The sequence below is a fragment of the Nomascus leucogenys genome, chromosome 22a (genome assembly GCF_006542625.1).
Source record: "Nomascus leucogenys isolate Asia chromosome 22a, Asia_NLE_v1, whole genome shotgun sequence".
In the NCBI taxonomy this organism is placed as follows: Eukaryota; Metazoa; Chordata; class Mammalia; order Primates; family Hylobatidae; genus Nomascus; species Nomascus leucogenys.
The window spans coordinates 72,021,722-72,039,182 of NC_044402.1; the positions used below are offsets into that span (position 1 = coordinate 72,021,722).

The following is a 17,461-nucleotide window of genomic DNA, read 5'->3' on the forward strand; positions in this document are numbered from 1 at the left end:
GAGGTATAGGTAAGGTGTTATTGTGGAGAAATACAGTCATTTGATTTGATAGCTAATGATGGTAACTCCTGCGTTTTGGTTGTCTTTAGTATTACTACAGCACTTTTAGAACTTACGGGAATTTTCAGTTTGACCTATTGTTTTTTATCAAGTTTCTATGAATGCAATAGAATTGGTAATAGTTTTGATCTGTGTCATATAGCGTAAGAGCTTCTAAATGCCAAACCTTGTCCTCTGTTTTAAGAGCCAGTTTCGACCTTTATCATGGGTACCTAATATATTGTCATCAAAAACTTTGAGACATTGTGTTCAGTTTGTGTATGCAAACATTAAAGTGCTTACTATGGGCTGGCTTCTATGCTCAGCTCTAGGTAATATTATATATATGTGTTTATACATTTTTTAAGTCTTAGTAATAATATATATGCTTCCTTTATTTTATCTTTAAAAGTTTATTTTTTAGAGACGCTCTGTTGCCCAAGCTGGAGTGCAGTGGCATGATCATGGCTCACTGCAGCCTTGACTTCCTGGGCTCCAGCAATCCTTCCAAGTAGTTGGGACTACAGGCACATGCCACCATGCCGCCTAAGTTTTTATTTATCTTTCCTTTTTTTTTTTTCAGAGATGGGATCTTGCTATGTTGTCCAGGCTGGTCTCAAACTCATGGCCTGAAGCAGCCCTCCCACTTTAGCCTCCCAAAGTAAGCTACTGCCCAGCCCCATTATTTTAAAAGTAAGGTTTTTGTGCTTTTTTGAGATAGCATTGAACTATATGGCCTTTTGGGACAGTTCTCTTCTTGGAACACTAGTTTTTTCAACTGTGCTGCTTTGCTAACATAATGATTACATGTTTCTAAGGTCACAAACATGTCAGACAAAAGTGAATTAAAGGCTGAGTTGGAACGTAAGAAGCAGCGACTGGCCCAAATCAGAGAGGAAAAGAAGAGAAAAGAAGAAGAAAGGAAAAAAAAAGAAGTATGTTTGATTTTTTTCTTAAATAAACAACATAAAGTAATTGGGTTTTATTTCACATATTTATATATTTACATATAGGTTGGTGCAAAAGTAATCGTGGTTAAAAGTAATGGAAAAATTGTGATTACTTTTGCACAAACGTAATAATTTCAGGATAGTTAAAAATCTAGCCGTTCTGACTGCAGACTTAGCACTATAAGTGAATCTTACTTTAAAGAAGCAAGACATGTGAAAATGACAAAACTGATAAAATATGATTTTTAAAAACAATTTCATATAGATTGATGCATTTCTAAAATTTGATTTATAAAAGTTCAATTTAATATTCTAGGAATATATTTATTATAAAGTAAGATACATCTGTATTTTTTTTTTGTTTTGGAGTTTTTGTTTTTTTTTGAGACAGGGTCTCACTGTGTCACTCAGACTGGAGTGCAGTGGTGTGAGCACAACTCACTACAGCCTCAACCTCCCCTGACTCAGGTGATCCTTCCACTTCAGCCTCTGGGGTTGCTGGGACTACAGGCGCATGTCACTATGCTAGGCTAATTTTTGTATTTTTTTTTTAGACGAGGTTTTGCCATGTTACCCAGGCTGGTCTTGAACTCCTGAACTCAAGCAGTCCTCCTGCCTAGGCTTCCCAAAGTGTTGGGATTACAGGCGCGAGCCACTGCACTCAGCCAAGACGTCTATATTATAATAGCTAATAAATATGGTGTATTTATATATATCATAACTTAGTTTGGACTTTGAATTTATCTGAGTATTTTGCTAGTCTGAACTGCTAATTTGTCAGAATGGATAATATTAATGGCAAATAAAATATACATAGTAGATGATTTAATTGACTAAGGGATTTGTTCTTATCTCTTATGAGTTAGTTATTGAAATATTTTTACCGAGTATTAGGTTTGATGGTACCATAAAGGTGGACCAGGTACTTCTTTTGATTTTTTGTGTCAAAAATATGCATCACATTATATACAGCAAATGTACATTGACCCTGAGCTGGAGACATTTTACTTGTTCCTGCATTGAAATATATTTTTATCCCTATGGAAACTCTGTGTACTTTTACTACAGATATGTTTTAAACAGCTACTGTAAGGAAGTTTTTCCTGTGTGTCTTTAGGACCAAGTTTTTATATGCGGCAGCCTAAATAATAGCCAAGACTGTCAGAACTCTCTTGGGGACTAAGAGAAAAATAAGTAGTAGAAAAGTTGAAGTTACAATTTATGTGCAGCATTACTATGATGCTGTTAAGGCCTGTAATTGAAGAATTGGCTAGTTTATTCTGAACCTTTCTGTGATACATTATAAGAGGGTTGGAGCTTTACATTAGCTATTAGATTAAAAGGTGACTGGTAGAAGCATGATTCAGGTTGGCAGAGCTATTCCACAATAATATTTATAGCCCTAAACATTTCCGTGCTGAGAGCAAATTTCATTTTTGTTTTCTAATGATGGCCATAACTGGCAAAAATGGCTTCTAAAGGATATCTATTGCATGATTTATACCTAATTTAAAGCTTGTAAAACTATTGAGTCACACAGACCAATGGGAAAAAAACAAAGTTTATAAAAATGTTACAAGAGATAATATAGTGGTATTAAACTGTGAGTCTATTAATATATTTTTATCAACAGTGAAGCATCAGCTTGATATTACAACCTGTTTTGTTATTTTGATTAATTTTTCTGATGACTTTCAAGTCAAAATGGTATAGAATATTGTGGCTAACAAAATTCACTCCAGACAATGTCTGAGTAATAGTTGTCTAGGTGGCATAGGGATTTGAGATTTACATTAAAAAAACTTTTTCTTGGAAAGCTTACATTTTACTTGAGATGTCTTGGATGATCTGAGAGTATTGAGGTTTATCTAGTTTATCCAGAAGATTGTGCTAAAACTATAAATAGCTGAGATAAAAGCTGGCAAAAATTTTCATAACAAAATGTTTTGTGCTATGCAGAAGTGAGTTTAATTTTACAAAACCCAATCCTAAATAAAATGAAGACTTTATATAGAAGTTTGTGATACTCTTTTTCAACAAATCATATTGTCATTTACTTAAAATTTGTTACCTCTTAAATAATTACACTTTAATTTTTTCATTGTATGTGATATTGTATCTAACCTTTTGTGCCACTTGGGGGAAGTTGTCTATTATTCCTGACCATAGACAGCAATTTCATACTGTCGTTAATTTGAAGTTGACTGTACTTCTTGAATTTGTCTGTTAGGAAAATTTTTGTGGAAACTCCTTGATTACATATAAAGATAGCGCAGTTTAGTACATATCATTTGGAGGTTATTTACTAGAACTCTATTGAGAATGGTTTTCATTTAATGACTATAAAAAGAACTTAACCTGTACTCAAAACTAAGTTCATGCCTTAAAAGTATATAGTGTTAGCATATTATTTAAAACATTTTTGCAAACAAATTTTTCATACTATATGTAAACATAAGTTTTTAACCTAAACATTTTAGACTGATCAGAAGAAGGAAGCTGTTGCTCCTGTGCAAGAGGAATCAGATCTTGAAAAAAAAAGAAGAGAAGCTGAAGCATTGCTTCAAAGCATGGGGCTAACTCCAGAATCCCCCATTGGTAAGGTTAAGAATATATCCATTTATAAGAGCTAGGCATAGATTCTGTTCAGCTCAGACATAACTGAGTGGGTTGACTTGATATATTTTACATATTTTTCTTGTGTCTCTAAAATTATTAATCTTATAATTTATTTGGAATTGTCTTTTTTTCAGATATGCTAGTACATGGTTATTTTGTTTGTTCAAAAGAGCTGCAAGAGTAATTATTAACATATACTGAACTACCAATTGACTTCTCTTATTAAATCAGTAATTTATTTCAACAAACATTTGTTAAGCAAGTTTTATGTGCCATACTGTGTTAAGCTCAAAGATAACTAGGATTCCTGATCTGAACTCTATATTCCTTTCTGGAGATTAGAGAGAGATACAATCAGACTTATATTGTTAGTATGCAAAATATATTAGTATTCAAAGGTACAGGAGTGGAAGGATAAGCTTATAGCCTTCTGCTGTTAATGCTAATAAGGGAGATAATTTTGTAGCTTATTTTTGCAGTGATTTGACTTAATCTTATTATTTTTCTGGGTTATTCATTTTGATAACTGTACTAGACCAAAAAAGCTGAAAAAGTAGAGGTACACGGGACAATCTAGTTACATATCAGGGACAAATGCCTACTTAAAATAGTTCTGTGCTGGGTGCTGTTACATAGTATTTTAGTTTAACATGGCCTTTATCCTTTAGAGACCTAACATTTTAGGGCTAGTCAGTGGGCTAATTTTATCTAGTGCAGGAGACAAATACTGGAGATTGTAAATGCTCTATGCTTGTTGTGAAACTGCAACATAACTGTCCTTAGACCTGATATTTCTAAAAGGTTTCAAGATGAAAAGGCTGGCTACTCTCATGGTCAGCTTCATTGTTATTTCTTTCAGCTCATTTTCCTTTTCTTGTAGAATTTGAAGACTGAAGTATATTAATTTTATGTATTTATTCAATAAGCTTATGTTGAATATGCAATTTTAAAAGTAAATGAATCAGAGCACTTACTTTCTTATAACTAAACCAAGTTGTTTGTTAGCCTTTGTTTGAGTTACCTTTTTTTTCCGTGCATTGGCTTTTGTTTTTCTCCTATAGGATTTTTTTTCTTTTATGTTCTTCTTAAGACTTTAGTTTCACTGAACTCACTTGTTCATATTTCTTTCTTTTCTTTTTTTTTTTTTTTTTTTTGAGACTGAGTCTCACTCTCTCTCTCCCAGGCTGGAGTGCAGTAGCACAATCTCGGCTCACTGCAACCTCCACCTCCCGGGTTCAAGTGATTCTTCTGCCTCAGCCTCCTGAGTAGCTGGGACTACAGGCTTGCGCCACCACGCCAGCTAATTTTTGTACTTTTAGTAGAGACAGGGTTTCACCATATTGACCAGGCTGGTCTCGAACTCCTGACCTCATGATCCGCCCACCCCTAAAGTGTTCATATTTCTTAATTTATGGCCCGGTTAGTTCTTTGTGTTGCTATAAAGAAATACTGAGGCTGGGTAACTTGAAAAGAGGTGGCTGGGCGGGGTGGCTCACGCCTGTAATCCCAGCACTTTGGGAGGCTGAGGCGGGCGGATCACCTGAGGTCGAGAGTTTGAGACTAGCCTGACCAACATGGAGAAACCCCGTCTCTACTAAAAATACAAAATTAGGTGTGCGTGGTGGCACATGCCTGTAATCCCAGCTCCTCAGGAGGCTGAGGCAGGAGAATTGCTTGAACCTGGGAGGCAGAGGTTGTGGTGAGCTGAGATCTGGCCATTGCACTCCAGCCTGGGCAACAGGAGTGAAACTCCGTCTCAAAAAAAAAAGAAAAGAGGTTTAATTGGCTCATGGTTCTGCAAGCTTTACAGGAAGCATGATGCTGGCTTCTTTTGGCAAGGCCTTAGGAAGCTTCCAATCATGGCAGAAGGCAAAGGGGCATCAGCATGTCTCATGCAGTGAGCAAGAGCAAGAGGTGGGGGGAGGTGCCACACAGTTTTAAACAAAACCATGAGGGATCCGCCTCCATGACCCAAACATCTCCCACTAGGCCCCACTTCCAACACTGGGGATTACATCTCAACAAGAGAGTTGGAGGGGATGTCCAAACTGTATCAATGGCCCATCTCCATCATTAATTCTTGAAAGACCATTCTTTAGGGTTTGTGTATGTGTCCCTCATTTCTCATCTCTAATTCCATTCTCATTCCCACTAATGCATTCAGTGCCCACTTTTGCAGTTTTTGTTTGTTTGTTTTTTGTTTTTTTTTTTTGAGACGGAGTCTTGCCCTGTCACCCAGGCTGGAGTGCAATGGCGTGATCTCAGCCCACTGCAACCTCTACCTCCCGGGTTCAAGCGATTCTCCTGCCTCAGCCTCCCAAGTAGCTGGGATTACAGGCACGTGCCACCACACCTGACTAATTTTTTGTATCTTTAGGAGAGACGGGCTTTTACCATGTTGGCCAGGCTGGTCTCGAACTCCTGACCTCATGATCCGCCCTCTTCAGCCTCCCAAAGTTCTTGGATTACAGGTGTTAGCCACCATGCCGGCCCACTTTTGAATTTTTAACATACATCCTTCAGATTATGCTCTGTTTTTCAAGGTTTCACATATCTCTGTGTATATATACTTTATATATATATAAATGGCATAGTGCTGTAGGTCTTTTGTTTATTCCATGTTGCTATATACGTATTTAGTTATTTATTTCTAATATACAGTATCCTATTATGTACCACATTTTACTTATCCATTCCCCCAGTGCTATGCACTCAGTTTCCTTTTGTCTCTTTGCTTTACTATCATAAGCAATGCTGCAAAAAATATGTGTTTTTTCCCTTGAGGACTGTGGAATACTTTCTCTGGGGTGTATGCCCAAGAATTGACTTGCTATGTTATTGTATATAAGACTTAGCTTAATTAGGTTCTGCATGTCAGTCTCCAGAATGGCTACAAAGTTTACCCTCCCACTACCAGTGCATGAAAAAGTAACTGCTTTACCATATTCGCATCATGACTGGATACTATCCAGCTTTCTAATTTTTGCTAACTTGATGAGTATAAAGTGGTACACTAAAATGTTTTAATATACATTTATCTGATTACAGTGAGGTTGACCACCTCTTTATATATCTTTTAACCGTTCAAGTTTTCCTTTCTGCGAATTGCATATTCATATCCTTCTCCCCATTTACAACGATTGAGGTTCTTTATCTTCTGATTTGTAGGCATTCTTTGTGTATTTTGTATATTTTAGGGAGGACTTTTGTCTGTTTTAGTCTTTTAAAAAACCCTTCTCCTAATCTGTTAACTGTTTATAATATTCTTCATTGAACAGAATCCTCTATTTTGATATGGTCAAATCTAGCAATTACAGGCTAAGTATTCCTAATCCAAAAATTCAGCATTCAAAATGCCCCAAAATCTGAAACATTTTAAGCACCAAGATGACACTCAAAAGAAATACTGATTAGAGAATTTCAGATTTCAGATTTTTAAGTTAGGATACTGAACTGCTAGGTATAATGCAAATAGTCAAAAATCCAAAATAATCTATCACCTTTGGTCCCAAGCATTTTGGGTAAGGGATACTCAACCTGTATAACCCTTTTTTGTGTGTTTTTGGTCTTTTTTAAAAAGAAATCCTTTCCTACGTTGTGGATGCAAATATATTCTTCTGTGTTTTTCCTATTAATTCTTGTGTTTTTCCTATTAATTTTATAGTTTTACCCTTCACAAGGAGATATTTGGGTTATATTTTTTAAAATAGTATGAGGTAGGGATCCAACCTAATTTTTCTCTATATAGGTAGCTAATTTTCTCAGTGCCGTTTATTAGTCTATCTTTTCCCCCACTGAAGTCTGATGCAAACTTTGTCCTACAGTAAATTCCCATATATTTATGGGCATTTCTGGGCTCTCTATTTTCACTATGAATCTATTTGTTTGATTCTACACAACCCAGTTTTAATTACTGCACCTTTGTATTATATTCTAATTTCTGATATACAAAATCACCCCCTTTGTTCCTTTTACAAAATAGTCCTAGGTTCACAAACATTTTTCTTCCCCTCAAGAAATTTAGTTTGTTTCCCTCCAAAGTGTTGCTGTACCATACATACATTGCATTGCTATATGTTTTTTATTTTTTTAATTATTATTATTATTTTTTTTTTTTTTTTGAGACAAGGTCTTGCTCTGTCACTTAGGCTGGAATGCAGTGGTGCAACCATGGCTTGTTATAGCCTCAACCTCCCAGGCTCAAGCGATCCTCTCACCTCAGCCTCCCAAGTAGCTGGGACCATAGGTGCACACCACCATGCCCAACTAATTTTTTTTTTTGTTTTTTTGTTTTTTTGTAGAGATGGGGTCTCACTATGTTGCCAGGGCTGGCCTTGAACTCCTGGGCTCAAGTGATCCTCCTGCCTTGGCCTCCCAACGTGCTGAGATTACAGGCATGAGCCACTACACCCTTCCTAATTTTTAAAAATCTAGAATATTCTCCACACACATACTACTTTTTCCCTCATGATATCTACTTGAAGAGGGTGGGCCAATTGGTTTGTAGACTGTCTCGCCTCCTGGGTTTGTCTGATGGCATTCTGACATTTAGCTTTTATCCCTTATATTTCCTTTAAACTGGAAGTTAGGTTAAAAAGCTCAATTTTGATCTAATTTGAACTGTGCGTGTCACACCTGTCATCCCATTACTTTGGGATATAAGAGAGAAAGGGAGAAGGAAGAAAGATATTTGGGAGGCTGAGGTGGGTGGATCACTTGAGCCCAAGAGTTCAAGACCAGCGTGGGCAACATGGCAAGACCCTGTCTCTACAAAAAAAAAAAAAAAAAAAATTAGCCAGGCATGATAGCAGGCACCTATAGTCCCAGCTACTGTGGAGGTTGAGGTGGGAGGATCAATTGAGTTTGCAAGGTCGAGGTACTGGCCATGATCGCACTACTGAACTCTAGCCTGAGCGATGCAGCAAGACCCTATCTCAAGAAAAGAAAAGAAAAGAAAAGAAGCTTGATTCACTTTAGGCTGAACTTTTTTGGCAAGAAAATCTCATAAGTGATGTTGTGTCCTTCATATTGTATCGTATCAGTAGCACATCTCTGGCTATTGAGCGATGCTAAGCTTGATTATTGGATTACAACTGTGATAACCTGATCTCTCCATCATAATTACCCCCTGTGACTAATAGGTAATATCTGAGGGTGATACTTGGGCACTATGTGACTATTCATTTCTTTATCAGCCTTTTATCTGATGGTGTTAATACTCATCGATGATCCTCATCTAAGTTATTTGATTAGGAGTTGCAGCATTGTTTTTGTAATTCTGCCATTCTTTCTGCATTTATTGGCTAAAGCTGTTCTGTAAAGGGGAGCTTTCTCTCAATAACTAGGGGTTTTGGTTACGCTAAATGTTAGAAAAGCAGGAGACATGTTTACTTTTTTGCTTTAATTACTAATAGTCACCTCTAGGCATGGCAGATGATTTTTGCATGTATTTTATCTCTTTTTTTTATTTTTTTGAGACAGGGTTTCACTTTGTCACCCATGCTGGAATGCAGTGGTGCAATTTTGGCTCCCTGCAACCTCTGCCTCCCAGGCTTCAGCAGTTCTCCCACTTCAGCCACCCGAGTAGCTAGGACTACAGGCACATGCTGCCACCACACCCCACTAATTTTTGAATTTTTAGTAGAAACAGGGTCTCACAGGCCAGGCACGGTGGCTCACGCCTGTAATCCCAGCACTTTGGGAGGCCGAGGCAGGCGGATCACGAGGTCAGGAGATCGAGACCATCCTGGCTAACATGGTGAAACCCCATCTCTACTAAAAATACAAAAAATTAGCTGGGCGTGGTGGTGGGCGCCTGTGGTCCTAGCTACTTGGGAGGCTGAGACAGGAGAATGGCGTCAACCCGGGAGGCGGAGCTTGCAGTGAGCCGAGATGGCGCCACTGCACTCCAGCCTGAGTGACAGAGCGAGACTCTGTCTCAAAAGAAAAGAAAAGAAACGGTCTCACCGTGCTTCCTAGTCTGGTCTTGAACTCCTGAGCTCAAGCAATCCACCCACCTCAGCCTCCTGTAGTGTTAGGATTACTGGTGTGAGCCACCACTCCTGGCCTGCATGTATTTTAAAAATAGATTAGCTAGGTTAGGCATGGTGGCTCACGCCTGTAATCCCAGCACTTTGGGAGGCTGAGGCAGGCGTATCCTAAGGTCAGGAGTTCGAGACCAGCCTGGCCAAAATGGCGAAACCCCGTCTCTACTAAAAATACAAAAAAAATCAGCTGGGCGGGGTGGCAGGCGCCTGTAATCCCAGCTACTCTGGAGGGTGAGGCAGGAGAATCACTTGAAGCCAGAAGGCAGAGGTTGCAGTGAGCCGAGATCGCGCCATTGCACTCCAGCCTGGGCAACAGAGTGAGACTCCGTCTCAAAAAAAAAAAAAAAGAAAAAGAAAAGATTAGCTAATATGTTATTGAGGGTTTTTTGTATATGTACTAATGAATGAAATTTGCCTTTGATTTTCTTGTACTGTCCATGTTCATTGGTCATCATGGTTGTGGTTTTAAAATAAATTGGTCAGTTTTTGCTTTTGCTATTTTGTAGAATAATTTATAAAAGATGCCTGTTTCTTAAAAGCTCGATAGATTTCCATTTTAAAACTGCCTTGATTATGACTTTTTTCTATAGAGAGTAGAGAGCAGGGGTTATTCATCATTTGGAGAGTGTGTGTGTGTGTGTGTGTGTGTGTGTGTGTGGCAGCAGGCGGGGGTGCAGTTTAGAGACAGGGTCTCAGTCTGTGACCGAGACTGGAGTGCAGTGGTGTGATCTCAGCTCACTGTAGCTTCAGACTCCTGGGCTCAAGTCCTCCTGCCTCAGCCTCCTAAGTAGCTGGGACTACAGGCAGGTATCACCATGCCTGGCTAGTTTAAAAAAATTTTTTTGTATAGATGGGGTCTTGCAATGTTACCCAGGCTGGTTTCAATCTCCTGGCCTCAAGTGATCCTCCCGCCTTGGCCTCCCTAACTGCTCAAGTTTTTTAAATGGTTATAGTCTCTTTAGATTTTCTATTTCGTCTTTTATCTGTTTTTTCCCCCCAAAACAACAATAAACATTTATTATCTCATAGTTTCTGCTGGTCAAGAATTGGGTAGCAGCTTAGCTAGGTAGTTCTGGCTTAGGTTCTCTTGCTGGGTCAAAGTCAAGATTTCAGTTAGAGCTTTAGTGATCTGAAGTCTTGACTGAGGCTCGAGGACTTGCTTTCATGGTGGTTCATTCACATGGCTGGCAAGTTGGTGTTGGTTGCTAGTGGGACAGCTGAGTTCCCATCCTTGTGGGCTACTCCACAGATCTACTTGAGTATCCTTGTAGCAGCATGTTAGCTGGGTTCTCCTAGAGTGAGCAATCCAAGAGAAAAAGAGAGTCAGAATAAAACTGTCCTTTTTATGGCTTAGATTTGGAAGTCACAAAGCATCACCTCTGCCACATTCTGTCCATTGGAAGAGAAACACTAAGTCCAGCCCACATTCACAGAGAATTTACTCATAAATCAAAGTCACAAACTTTTGAGGGATTTTCTGAGAGATTTCAACATTTAAAAAGATTGTAGCCTTATAAGTGATAAAAGGCATTTTAATAGAGTTTTAAGCAGGATAGTGTCTTAGATGGGTCACTAAACCAAACTACTGTAGAGATTAAAGACTGGCTTGTTTAATTGTAACTATAACCAGCTTTCAATTATCCTAGGTTTTTTTTTGTTTGTTTTTTTTTTTTGTTTTTTTTTTGAGACGGAGTCTTGCTGTGTCGCCCAGGCTGGAGTACAGTGGCATGATCTTGGCTCACTGCAAGCTTCACCCGCTGGGTTCCCGCCATTCTCCTGCCTCAGCATCCAAAGTAGCTGGGACTACAGGCGCCCGCCCCCACGCCCAGCTAATTTTTTGTATTTTTGATAGAGATGGGATTTCACTGTGTTAGCCAGGATGGTCTCGATCTCCTGACCTCATGATCCACCTGCCTCGGCCTCCCAAAGTGCTGGGATTACAGGTGTGAGCCACTGTGCCCGGCCAATTATCCTAGTTTTATAGCCTGTCTTAGGTGACTCTGATTTTTGAGAGTTGACTCTGAGAAAAGTTGGTTAAAATAAAAAATATGTCTTGATAAACCATTTGTAGCCAATAACAAACTGATTTTATTTTAATGGATTAGAACTCAAAAGCTTTTTGCTGGGGGTAAATATTGTAGTATTAGTATTGTATTTTTATATTCATCTTGAATGGGCATGTTTAGACTATAAACTTTAAAAGAGATCATTCCCTTGCTATTTTTCTTTTTTTTGGAGACAGAGTCTTGCTCTCTCTCCCTGGGTGCAGTGCAGTGGCATGATCTCCGCCTCCCAGGTTCAAGTGATTCCCCTGCCTCAGCCACCTGAGTAGCTGGGATTACAGACATCTGCCACCAACCCCAGCTAATTTTTGTATTTTTGGTAGAGACGGGGTTTCACCATGTTGGCTGGGCTAGTCTCGAACTCCTGACCTCAAGTGATCCGCCCGCCTGGTCCTCCCAAAGTGCTGGGATTACAGGCGTGAGCCACTGTGCCCAGCCCCTTGCTGTTTTTCTTTATGCCAACTTTTTTTTGTTTGTTTATGAGTGTAGATATGAGAGAGAAAGGGAGAAGGAAGAAAGATACCACTAAACCTCATACTATTAGTTTAATGTTATTACTAAATTTAGCCATGGAGAGATAATTTAGTAAGTAGCTACTTTTTAAAATAAAAATGTCCCTAGTGAACATGATTGGCTATAGAAAGGTTTTGAAGAACATTTTTTATGTGATTTAAACTTTGTTGAATATTTGGATTAGTTATAAGACTGGGGAAGGTAGCGTATTTTATCTCCAGTCATTTTATAAATAGATTATTAATAAAAAATTTTTTACAGAATATATTATCTGGCATAATTTTCAACAAAGGTTTTTCTCAGTGGGGTGGAATAGTATCTTCTTCTTGATTAAATATTAGCTTATCTATTGTGAACTATTTGACTTCAGAGTTTTTAGCTGTCAGTAATTAAGAGTGGAGACTCAATTCTGGTCAAGATAGAACATTGTAGGGAGCAGTAAATAAATATGCTTTGAAAAACAAGCCAAATGTCATTGCTTTAATTTATTTAGCTTATGATATCTATTTGAAATTTTCAGTAATGTGAAGGCATGTGAGATTGTGTTTATCAAAGCAGCATGAGCTGATTAACAATTGAATTACCAGTTTCTCCAAATAGCTATGAACAAAGGGTTGGCTGTTCCTTCCCAGAAAAGGTTAACACTGTATTTAGATTTAAGAATTTGTTTCCAAATTAGATCTACATCTTTTCCTTTCTTTGAGGTTCTTATTTCAAAATGATGTTTCCCTTTCTTGTTGGCAGATTTACCATTATAGTGGAACCTGTGAAGGGTTAAAGGCTTTCTGAAGATCTCATTACCGTTAGAAAATTAGGCTAAGTGCATTTCATAATCCTTAAAACATATGCCTACAAGTCCAGTATTTATTTGTAATTTGGCCTGAAAAATACAGGATACGGATGAAGGCCATGGCTTTCAAACCTTTTTTGACGGTAAACCACAGTAAAAAATCTATTTTGTATCATGACTCAGGATGGATACTTGTTTTTCTTTTCAATATAGAATGTACTCCTTGAGTATTTATTAAATATTTTTAAATCTTAGAGGTGTAAAAACACTGGGTTTATTTTAAAAAATCAATCTATTGTTTTCCTAAAGTGGATTTTTTTTTTCTTACTAAAATCAATTGGTTTAAAGAAAAAAGAGATACAGCTAATCAAACCTCTCATAACTTTGCTGGTAGTTTTTTTTTTTTTTTTAAACAGAGTCTCACTCTGTTGTTCAGGCTGGAGTACAGTGACACAAACTGTAGCTTCTACCTCCAGCCTCAAGCAATACTTTCACCTCAGCCTCCCAAGTAGCTTGGACTACAGGTTCACACTACCATAGTCATCTAATTTTTTTGTTTTTGTAGCAATGGGGACTCACCCATCTCTACAGGCTGGGTGTGCAGGCTGGTATCAAACTCCTGGCTTTAAGCGATCCTCCTGCCTTGACCTTCTAAGATGCTGGGATTACAGGCATGAGTCACCGTCCCTGCCTACTGGCAGATTCTTAATTATTTGGTAACTTGATGACTTTTTGTTAGAGATTCTTGAGAGCAAGGAGAATATATTACTTACATTTTTACCTCTGGTGCCAGCACAGGCTAGACACCTAAATTTTTGTTCCATCATTACTAGGTCATATGTCTTAGCACCTGGTAAGGGCGAATTAAAGCCTTTCTGCTTTAGGACAACAACTAAATCATATTGTTTAATTATTTTTTGAGACAGGGCCTCACTCTGTTACCCAGGCTGGAATACAGTGGTGCAACCATGGCTCACTGCAGCCTTGACCTCCTGGGCTCAAACAATCCTCCCACCTCAGCCTCCTGAGTAGCTGGGACTACAGCCATGTGCCACCATGCCCAGCTAATTTTTTGTAGAGACAGAGTCTTGTTATGCTGGCCAGACTTGTCTCAAATTTCTAGGATCAAGGAATGCTTTTGCCTCAGTCCCCCAAAGTGCTGAGATTATAGGCATGACACATCACACGCGGGCTAAAATGTTATTTTCACTTATTAATTTCTTTTTTTTTTTAATGTAATGCTCTGAATCACATTGACAAGGAGAATAAAGGAAATGAAACTCTTACGAGAGATTAATAGAGGATATTTAAACCTCATTATGAATAGAAGGAGCAAGGGGAAGGGAGAAATTAATATTTCAGAGAGTTAAGGTTTAAGGTAACATCTTTCAGAAGGTCAAAAAAAAAAGTAAGGTATGAAAAATAAGTAGTTATTTAAATTTTAATATTCCAGGCCAGGAACATTTGTGTCCAGAAGGGGGCATTATTGTAACGTGGGCTGTGTTTGAGTACTGAGTATCATTGATGACCTTAGAAGATACTTCACAACTTTGGGTTCCACGCATCCCAAAAGCTCGCTCCTTCCATTTCACAGTCTTCTACCAACACTCCCATTCCCTATATTCACCTTCCTTAGCTGTCTACCTTTTCCAGGTCTTTCTTCCTGATAAAAACCCCTTCTTGCCAGAGGCTTTCTTCTACTTGAAAAATAATTCAGCTATGTGCCATCCTTTGCCCTTGAGACTTCTGTGTAGTTCTGAGTGGTTGACCCAGACTTAATGCTAATTCTAAATCTAGGTGCATTCCCAGGTCCTTTGTGGTCTAAAAATATTCTAGTTGTTTCTTCACAGGCCAGAAGCCAGCAGTGTTAATTTTATATCCTTGGAAGGCCAAGGTCTAAGCTGGCAGGAAAGGCTTTCTTGATTGCCTTTTTGTCCTGGATAGTTAAAGAGGTACAGTCTTTTTCACATTACTTACATGATCAGTGACTGCCATGGTTTAGTTTTTTTTTTTTTCTTTTCTTTTTTTCTTCTGCGACAGTTGTCAAAGAAGAGAATAGGTATCTGTGCTCTAAACTTCTAAGAAGCTGAAATTCATTAACATATTCACCTATGTTTATATTAATTCCTTTATTTTATACCATTTAAAGCCTGTTTTAGGCTGTTTTAATATGCAGAACTGCGGAGTAAAGGTAATCTGATTGAATCACTGTTCTTACTAAGCAGATCATTTCTCAGATACTTGGCAAACATTAATTAGTAATGGTTTATGTTATTTTCAAGGCTGATTAGGCTTACAAACCGTCCTTAAAAATGAATTCCAGAAGTGAGTCTTTTCTTACATTTGAGAACCTATGAGTTGATTAGTGTTTCTGTTTTGTTTTTGCCTCTGAATGCATGCATTCATTTGCTCTCAGGGGTTTATTGAAGTCTGGGAATATAGTGGTATTTGCCTTCTTGCATAATTCTAGTATTCTTTGATTTTTCTAGATTAATTGGGTTAAAATGTAGCAGTCACCAAATAACACTATCATTCCCCTTTTTAAAAATTAATATTCCTCCTTTTGTAATAATTTTTTTCTAGGATTGTCCCTTCTGTGGTATACATTATTTATTATTGCAAAATGTAGCTGTGGCTCAGATAATAACTAAGAGTCCTTTATAGAGTCTTTTCCATCATTTGGCTTGAAACTATATTTGGGAGAAAGAAGATAGTTCTGGGATGGAGATATTTATATAATTACAAATTCGAAGTCACTGTGATTTATTTTGCATTTGGCTAAGAAACTGATAATATGGTAGCATCACCCTTTTGATTTATTTTTTATTTCTGAAACTTTTATTTCAGAACTGGCTGTTAATGTATCTATTTATGTCTGTATAATTAGTATTTAGCCTGTTTCTGTAAAGAATTTTGATTAACATTTTTTAAAAATGTAGTCTTTAACCAAGTAAAACACTGTTGAACTTGTTCAGTGGAGTCATTGATACTTGAAATCATCAGAAAGGGGGAAGAGCATGTTAAACTGAAAAAGAATTCTCTAGTTCATCACAAATAGATTGATGGGAATTTTACTAATTTTCTTCCAACCTCTGATACATACACTTGGAAAAATTGTTTTTCTGAGTATGAAATTAGGTATGTAATTTAAAGCATACAAAATTTCTTCTTTAAAAATCTTGAAAACATTGTGGTGCCTCACTATAATATAATAAACATTTATTTGTGTTTACAGCACAGTAGGCAAACAACTGTTATGTATTACTCTATTCCTATATCAGTTGGGACTTAGACTAGGGGAAGCCTCACAGTGAAAGATGGACAAAAAGATGAAGAAATGTAACCTAAGATAAATTAAGGGACATTAATATTCTTCTACTTTAGATAAAAATCATTTTTAGATACTTTGAATTACACATACAGCACCTAGCACAGTGCCACCTACATGTAAACTATAGGAAGCTATCTGGTCTTATAGTTGTTTCTGACAGATTTAATCACAATATTAGAAACATTGATTATGTTTTTATAGTCCTTTGAAATTTAAGCAGTTAGCCACTGTATCTTAGGAAAGAAATATTCTAGTTGTGATTTTTTTTTCTTCTAATCTTATTGGTGTCAATTAGAATTTACCATTGAAAAAATAAGGATGATCAGTTTTATACTTATGTTTAAGATGTGAGCCATCATAATATATTATACATTTTGATAGATTACCAAACCCACTATTTTTACTGCAGCGTGTAAAAACATTTAGACATAATTTTAAGGTTCAATGAATGTGACTGTCTTAAAAAACACAGACTTTTAATTAAATACTTATTTCTTTAGTTCCTATATGACCAGGAACTTGCCTTCTTTTCAGTAGACTATTAAAAGAAGGGCTTTCAGCTCAACATAAACTGTATTAGTCACTTAATATCATACACTGAAAAATTATTTTGAAAAGATACTTGGGATTGGGGACAGTTATGATAAAATTTAACCAGAAGATGGCAGTGATGATCCTCCTATACTCCCTGCAACGGTAATCAAAAAGTTTTACAAATGTCATAGCATGAAATGTGCACGTTCAGCTGTTGTTATATAATGTTAAAAGTTGAGAATCTAGGGGAAAGCACTTGTTTATTTTATATACTATGAAAAATGTGTATTTTTCTATAAGAAGGGATTAAGAATATTTTGGGTGTCTGTATCTTTGTCTGTACACTTCAGTTTTTTCTGAATACTGGGGTAAGGAAGTTCCCATAAGTCTTGCCTTGTTTATTTGCATGCATCACTTTATGTTATGCATAATGTCTAGAAGGCATGCTGTTTTATGGCCTGTTTGCGTTTTTCACCCAAATTGCTGGAAACTAATGAACATTTTAAAGGAGCCATTCCTTTAGCTGCAGTCATTTCTCTAAATTGACATCTTTTTTGGGGGGGAGGCAGTGAAAT

General features: G+C 37.3%; 1 protein-coding gene across 17 annotated transcripts in view; it reads left to right on the forward strand.

Moving 5' to 3' along the window:
• DYNC1I2 (dynein cytoplasmic 1 intermediate chain 2) overlaps positions 1–17,461 on the forward strand; it is a 62,445-nt gene that overhangs the window by 1,848 nt on the left and 43,136 nt on the right. For 13 of the 17 annotated variants that reach the window (XM_012500198.2, XM_004091969.3, XM_003253704.4 and 10 more), the window contains exons 2-3: positions 858–974; positions 3,470–3,587. In XM_012500198.2, the coding sequence (XP_012355652.1) occupies positions 867–974; positions 3,470–3,587 (226 nt within the window). In that variant the 5' untranslated portion in view covers positions 858–866. Of the gene's footprint in view, positions 1–857; positions 975–3,469; positions 3,588–17,236; positions 17,255–17,461 lie in introns of all 17 variants that reach the window. The other 4 variants (XM_003253703.4, XM_030802874.1, XM_003253701.4 and 1 more) reach the window with 1 other exon arrangement.